Consider the following 8,115-nt stretch of genomic DNA (forward strand, 5'->3'; position numbering starts at 1 on the left):
AACTGTACTTTTCAAATTTGGCATTTTTGAAAAAATTACTTTTTATTCTTAATTATTTTTATTTATTTCTAGTTATTTATAATATATTTATTTAAAAAAATAATAATTATCAATAGGTCTTAATTTTTTTAAAATAATGATATGTCACACGTGTAGATTATTTGGAGTTTTACTCTTTGGACCCATTCTATTGCCAAATTAATTTGTACTATAATAGTATTATTACTAATTAGTTATTATTTCAGTTTGAGTTTTAGAACTGGTAACAAAGCCATTCTCTTGTCGAATTGGTTAATAACACAATTTGTTTTCACATCCAAAATAAAGATTTTACTATAATTCAATAATTATTTTATATTTTTTTTACACACAAAATATATAATATTAGATACTTAATTTAACCACATATTATAGTTTTCAAAATAATATGAATAAACTATATAAAATAGTAAATTAAAGTTATACACTTGAACAACAAGAATTGCTTTTTGATTGAAAGAAAAACACAATTACAATTAAAATTATGTTTTTCGTCACTATAAAATAATTCAGGAATGGGTGGGTATAGTAGCAAGTCGGTAGCCTCACAACCAAAATCAAAACATGAAGAAAAAATTGAGGAGGTTGACGTCAACGTTTTATTTTCAACAGCGATTCCGTCACTCCAAAACGAAATTGACAAATACAAATTTTTACTGGAACGCTTTGAGAATGAGTACATGAGTATTCGTGATTATGAGAAGAGCGAAATAAGCGACAACGAGTTTCGCCTTTTTGAAAAAAAAGGTCTAGAAGTCAACGAACTCCACATGAAATTATTACTCAAAATTGATGGCTTTGTAGGGCTTAATGAAACGTATCGGCCGATAAGAAAAGACTTTGTTATCGTGTTGCAGACTCGTTTGGACAAAATTGAGTCCATGCAAACACAGACAAAAGAGTTGTTTAGAAAACGAAAGAAAACTGCAGAAGGGGAAAACATTTTGAATACCAAAAAAGAAAAAACCGAGATTGACGTGGCGGAACAAAAGGTATTGAAAGGGACTAAAAAAACACAGATGGACAAGGACAAAATCCTCGCACAGTTCATAGAATCAACTTCTGCTCCCCCAGACATCGCCCAACAGTATCTCCAAATGTGTGACTACAACCTTGAGCAGGCTGTAAACAATTTCTTTGAGTCACAAGAGATCAAATCACAGACCGTCGACGCGACCTATGTCCCTGCACAAAAAGCGAAGGTGGAGACGCTGAACGACTCCGTTGTCCGCTCCGACAGCAGAACGCTTGTCCTCAGAAATTTCGTCGACGAAGCGAAGGGGAAAGTGACTCACTTCACACAATTCCTACCTCCTGACGACTGCTCGACACTTGGAGATTTCGGCGCGGCATGCAATAGAGCTGCGAAGGAAAACAGATGGGTTGCTGCGTACGTCTTAAAGGAGACCGATCTCAACCAACTGGTGTTTATCAGAGATGTCATTAAGTCACAGCAGGTGAGGTGGGTCTTGTCGCGGAGTTTCGTGGTTTGGGTCCCGCTCACTGTTGTTGGTAAATATGTCGAGACAAGTGACTCAGGGCTATCAACTATAAAGACACAAGAGGACTACAAGGTGAGGTACAAAAACACACAGCTCCCCGTTTTCAATATACACAATCCTATTACTGGCGAGATAGTCGAACGGCTGAAAACAAACACAACGCCAGAGGAACTTCATTTGGAACTCAAAAACTTTTTGAAAATTAATGGAAAGCCTTTCAAAGAAGATGAAGTTAGAAAGACTGTTATTTCATTCGACTCGTCTTCGAGTTCTGACGACTTTGTGTGCGTTGGGGAGACCAGACCAGCAAAAAAGGTTGTTGACGTTGAGGAGGAGTGTAAGCCAATAAGCGTGTTGGACGACGATAAAGAGAACCCGGAGATAATTTCAGTGAAGAGCGATAAACAATTCGGATTTGATCAGATTGCGTTGGACTTTGACAAAAACACAACAAACAAAGACGAAAAGAAGGAGGAAAAGGGAGATGAAAACCCAGAAGAAAAATTGGAAGAAGTTGTTTACACCCCAGCCAAGGAAGAGTTGTGTGTCAAACCTGAAAAAGAGAAAAATGCCAGCGTTGATGAAAAGCCAAAGGTTGGAAATAAGGGACGGGTGAAAGTTTGTTTTGACAAAAAAAGTGAGGTGGTCGAGGTGTATGAAAATTACACAGTCAAAGATGTGTTGGAGCTGATTGGCAAAGTGGTGAAATTAGAAACCATGGCTGTTTGGATCAACCGGCCGCGGAGTAGGATTGACAAGCTTCTTGCGGCAACCCCAGTGCGGGAGGCGAAATTGTATCCGTCAGCCGTTCTTTATGTTGAAAAAGAGTGATCATTGAATTTTGGTGTTTGTTATTTTTTGGTATAGTTCAGGTATAGTTTCTCTGAAGTTTTTTAATCTTCTGAGTGAAGTTTATCAAAAAATCAACAAAAAAACACGACAAGAGAAACACGAATGTTTTAAGGTCAGAATCCCGATGCATTAGAATCAAAAAACGAACTCCAACGAGTCGACCCAAGACCAAAAACTATCAAAGAAGCCCCTTCAAAAAAAACTGGGAAAGATTAATGCGTTTGAATGGACATGAAGTCGACTGGTCAGCCCGTCGGCTCTCCACCACTTTCGAAAGAATCTCCGGTGATGTTTGAAGTCACACTTCATAGTGCGATCATTACAACGAATGAAACGGGGGTCTACTGTGTTTGCAAACATAAGAACGTGAAGTATCGGACGAAAACGACAAGCTCCAGTAATCCGAAGTTTGAAGAAACGTGGAAGATTCCCATTCCCGAGAAATTTCAGACGGTAACACTAGAAGTGTGTCGCCACACTATAGTCTCAACTAAGGTCATATTGGGAACTGTTTTACTCACAACCACCACTTTAGTGCCGAACACCCCACTGACAGACTTCTTTGAAGTCAAAACCTCAAATTCTGCGATTGGGAAAATTCTATTGACCCTCCTCTTCAGAGTCCCTGAAGATGAAAATGCGACGAAGAAACGATTTGATTTGAAATCGACACAACTCTCACAACTGGAAAGCTCGTCTCACCTGCAATCAGTCCACAGGAAGAAGTTTTTACAATCCACCGTGTCGAGCGGTCAAAACACAATTGTGACGAACGGACTGTTCTCTGCAGTCTTCACGTTGGGGACTTTTGATATAGTCGATGACATCAATCAGTTCATGAAAACAAGTACCGCGACGTTTAGTTCAATAGAACAGATTGGACTGAGTGGTGCCGTCACCAGTTGTTACCCACCCAATACGGGGAACAAATTAGTCCCCGTGAATCTCTGGAACTTCTGCTTTGGCGATGGCCTTCGCTTGAAACGAAGATGTCCACCGGAGGAGTTTATACCTTTTGTAATAACAGACGCCGATGCGAATACGAAGAACGTCTGCTTTTTAGTGGTCTACTCGCCACTTCCCAAACACGTGATAACTCAAATCAGGAACGTGATACCTAATATCCCCGATGTGTTATATTGTCCGTACGCGTTGGGTGTCACAAGTCCATTTCCTATTCATTATACCATGCGGCGGTGGTTATGTGGTGTTTTATCGAACAAATTAAGTCGCTCTGAAATAGAGGAAGAGTGTAAAAAGGTGATCTTCGACACACCAAAGCCGGTCCACGGAAGGACCCGACTTGTTACATTTGAGAGACTGAAGTTCTCAAGTGAGATCCACTTGCCAGAGGTCAATAGTCTTCCCCTCTTTCCTACCCGAATTTCTCCGTTGTTTAGTACATTGGGGATTGATGGTGTTCTCTGTGTCTTTCTTGCACTTCTTGAGGATGAAAAGGTCATAGTGACGAGTCACTCGAAGAGTCATTTAGTGTATTCCATAGAGAACATGAAGTCGATGATCTTTCCATTAGAGTGGTGCAATGTGTGTATAGATATACTTCCATACTCTCTCCTCGACTTCTTATCATCACCAATGAATTATTTGATAGGGGTTCCCTCAGAGTATATTGATGAAGCGGAGCGGATGGTAGAATTTGAAGAAGTCGTACTTGTTGATATTGATCGTGGTGTAGTGAAGAAGCGTGGGAAGACAAAAGATGTTCCAGAAGAAGTGAATGTGTTGTACGCCAATTTAAGACGCGTTTTGAAGTCACAAGAGTATACAAGTTACGAAGACTTGAGTAGAGACACTGACGAGGACTTATCTGAGGTAGATCAGACTCGAATAGATATTGGTGTTCGGATATGTCTCTTTCAGTTCATTAATGTGATGTTACAGAGATATAGAAATTATGTTGGGTATTCGTGGGTAGCTGACAAGGAAGAGATGGTCTTTTCTAATGAAGAGTTTCGATGTAATCAGCCTGTCGACCGTGGGGATCTCTTAAAGAATATGTTCACCTCACAAACGTTTCAATATTTCATTCAAACATATCCAAAACGGTTCCACCACGTCTTCGAAGACTGGCAGAAGAACAATTATTACTTGAAAGCGACAGAGCAACTTATCGAAGAGTACCAAATCCTATCTGAGAATGAACGCATAGTAGAAAGTGATCGAACAGCAGTACAAAATACACCCAAATTTGACATCGACTCATTACGTCTTGAAATGAAAATTTCAAAAGACGGGCATTTACAGAGGCGCGATGAAGAAGAGGAGATTCGGTATATCAATCACTTAACTCCACAAGCAATGAATCAAGAGAAAGTCGTGTTTAATAACGACTTGATCCAATTCTGTGACATTCAAATTGGTCTTATCGCAATGATGAATGAAGGAAGTACCAATGGCTTAGACACCGAGTTACTCTTTTCCTTCTTATCTTCAATGGAAGGGCGGAAACTTTTTCTTGAGCGGATGGTTGGGAAGTATCAATCGTTTTGTGTGAAGAAAGAAGTCGGCCGTGTCACTGAAAAGGTGTTTCTGCTGATCGGCGACATCCTTCGACAAGCCGCGAAGTACGCTTTGGCGCAGAAGGACTTTGTGACGCCGCGGCGCGTGATCGAGTGCGGGACGACATTTTGGAAGATCGAGAATGAGAAGCGGACTGATTTGATGAATGTATTAACGGGCATTGATGTATGGGAAGAGATAGAAGTGTGGAACAACATGTTTAATGATATGATGTGGATAGATAAAGTCCGGATTTATAAGACTTATGATCAGAACTATAAAGAGGCCTGGACAAAAATGAATGACGCCGAGAAAGACCGCTATCGCAAAGAAGAGGTCAAAGGGGTTAAAGTGACTGTACGGCGAATTCTCTGTTACATGAATGTCGTCGGCGTGAAGGAAAAGACAGTCATCAAGTTTGTTAGATATGCTCTCGGAAGGCTTCGCCTCGACGAAGATTTCAGAAAAGAAATTGAAGAAATGGTTTTGGCTGTCTGTTCAATAGCTACAGACAGCTCAGGATATGAAGACTCCCTTAATGTAAAGATGAGGAAAATTTATGATGAAGTCTATTTAACTCAGGGTTGAAAGCTCATCGAACTCCTTGTTTTGTTTCTATTAATTAACGAGCTGTTTTGTATTCTCATCAAGTTAATTAACGAGGTTTTTTGTTGTTTTCACTAATAAAGTCCTTTTTAAATTAACGAGTAAAATTATTGTCAATAAAAGAAATAATGTGTTAATTAATATAAACGTTAATTTAAATCACTGTATTAAATAATTATAATATAAGTATCATAATTTATAATAATGATAAATTAATAATAAATAATAATTATTATATAATAATAATCTTTAAGTTGTTTATTAGTAATATTACTAGTTATATAATAGTAAATTTACTGGTTATATTTAGAAAAAGCTGTTGATAAGTGGAAAATTCACCTTATAAATAAAACACGATAGAAATTATAATATAATAATAAATAAATTAAACAAAAAGCGATCAATTGATAAGAAAATTCCACAGGGATTATTTATTATAAACACCAAAAGAACGAAAACACTTTAATTTGAATAAAAAAATGAAATAATAAAAAACGAAACTCTGATATTATTGATGAACTTTTTGGTGGTGTTTTTTCTGGTTCTTCAAAGTGTTGTAGGGGAGTTAAGTTACGTGTGTTTCAATGCGACGAATAGTACGATCAATCAATATTTCAATTATGTAGTTAATGACAAGTGTGGAGAATTGCCATTTTCTCTTGAAGTGGAATACAATGGGAGTTTAACCCTTGGTGGGGAGTATTTCATCAAACGAGGATTATCAAAGACGATCAACAGTGACCGGTTATCGATCATTCAAATGAGTCGTCAAACGAATTATGTCGATGTGAATTGTGATAATCCGATTTATTTTGAAGAAGGACATGGCTTGAAGTCGATGTATTTATTAGAGTATGGCGATCGGTCATTTTGGTCTTTTAATAACTCGAACCTTCCACCTGGATTTTTGTTTCTTTTTGGCGTTCGTGCGAATGTTTGGGCGCCAACAAATCTGACTGTTTTGAGTTCAAATTCCGTGTATATGCACTCAATGGGATACCAATTCTTTTATTATGTCAAACAGAACATCGAAGCTTTTGTGTATTTTAAAGGGTATAACTCGACAGAGTATAGTGTCCCCTTTGTTCGAACGGCTCGAGTGAATAAGACCACACAAGACTGTGTCTATCAATTTTCCTTTGAAAATATGTTACCGCCAGACGTCGATGCTGCAGACTATAAAATGATTCCCATTTGTGAGAGGAAAAATATCACTCGATACGTCCAATGTTTTTGGTCGAAAGGACTCTTCACAGACTGCTCGTGCCAATTGAAAGAAACAAGTGGGAAGGTCAAGACTAGTTCGGGGTTCAACTACCCCGACTGTAAAGAACTTGGAAAATTGTTTGATTTTGAACTAGGGAGTGAGAACACTTACATTGTGTTTGATACAGTAAATACTACACATTGGGCAGATATGATAATTCCACAAAGAATGACTTCTTTAACTTTTGTGGTGTCTATAGAGACAGGAAAAGCACTAGAAATAGACAACGACTTCTCACTCCCAACATTCCCATTCACAGTATATGGCGGGTTGCATATTAATGGGCAACTCACAATAGAAACAGCAGCAGAATATATCATTCAGAAACTGAGCTTTTCAAGTGTAGAAATAGATAAATTGATTGACGAGCATACCATCATCTTGTCGAGTATATTAAGTGAAAAGAATATTCAAATGCTTGAGGAAAACGGCATTCGGTCGATATGTGGAGGAGACGGGTACACCAAAAGATTTGCAAAGGAAAGTGCAAGTACAATTGGGAGTGTTGGATGTAAATGTGAAATGCGGGATGAGACCTCTTTTGTGCAGTTCGATTGTAATGAAACATCACTAGAAGAGCACTCACAACTTGATTTAGTGATGTCGCGAAGTGAATATAATGGCGGTGAGTTTGAGAGATACTGGCACTCACTGACATTTAGTGGGAATGGATATCGAACATTAAAAGGATTGAAACATGTCATCGCCAATTGTGTGTTTTCTGGGACCAGAAATTATGTGATCGACACAGTTCTTATATGTGAGAGTGTGACTATAGAAGACGGAGTGAATATCCACGTGAAGAATCAAATGTTAGCCAAACACGTGCATATCTCTGGTAATTATAACAGTCTCACAACTGAAGCCATCTTTTCTGGTGCAAATAGTATCGACTTAAAAATAGAAAGTCTTCAAATTGATCAAATCACAACATGTGTGAATTTTGCAGTAGCACAACATGAAAATTTTGTGTTTAATGGAACACACCAAATTGGAGAGTATACATTAGTGGAAACGGAAAGACTCCAACGAGTGTGTATCACTGGGACTGAAGACAAACACATTGAATGCACAATTGATGGTCCTTTGTATCCAGATAATTTTGGTATCACATTTTGTCCATGTAACAGTATAGACTGTACGATAGTTATACCAAATTATCAAACTATAATATCAAGTAAAACTGGTGTGGAATTTGAAGGAACGTTCTCCATATCAAATGCATTGAGTATTAATGGATTTAAAAAAATACATCATATACTTGCTACGATTAAAGTACCATACTCTGTCACTTTTGAAGGTAACGAGAAAACTCTAATTGAAGGCTTC

General features: G+C 38.0%; 3 protein-coding genes across 3 annotated transcripts; all 3 read left to right on the forward strand.

The window, feature by feature from the left end:
- Positions 1-554: 554 nt before the first annotated feature.
- EIN_410160 (hypothetical protein) lies at positions 555-2,372 on the forward strand (the record flags this gene model as incomplete). The annotated part of the gene is made up of 1 exon (XM_004184985.1): positions 555-2,372. The coding sequence occupies one exon, from the start codon at positions 555-557 to the stop codon at positions 2,370-2,372; it is 1,818 nt and encodes a 605-aa protein (XP_004185033.1).
- Positions 2,373-2,618: 246 nt separating this feature from the next.
- Positions 2,619-5,501, forward strand: EIN_410170 (denn domain containing protein, putative; the record flags this gene model as incomplete). The annotated part of the gene is made up of 1 exon (XM_004184986.1): positions 2,619-5,501. One exon carries the CDS (start codon positions 2,619-2,621, stop codon positions 5,499-5,501), a length of 2,883 nt encoding a protein of 960 aa, XP_004185034.1.
- Positions 5,502-6,033: 532 nt separating this feature from the next.
- EIN_410180 (serine-threonine protein kinase) lies at positions 6,034-7,874 on the forward strand (the record flags this gene model as incomplete). Its single annotated transcript, XM_004184987.1, has 1 exon — positions 6,034-7,874. A coding segment is annotated over one exon (1,841 nt), but the record flags the coding sequence as incomplete, so codon positions are not given.
- Positions 7,875-8,115: the final 241 nt, after the last annotated feature.

Source organism: Entamoeba invadens, assembly GCF_000330505.1.
Source record: "Entamoeba invadens IP1 unplaced genomic scaffold scaff_1105074726225, whole genome shotgun sequence".
Classification (NCBI taxonomy): domain Eukaryota; phylum Evosea; order Mastigamoebida; family Endamoebidae; genus Entamoeba; species Entamoeba invadens.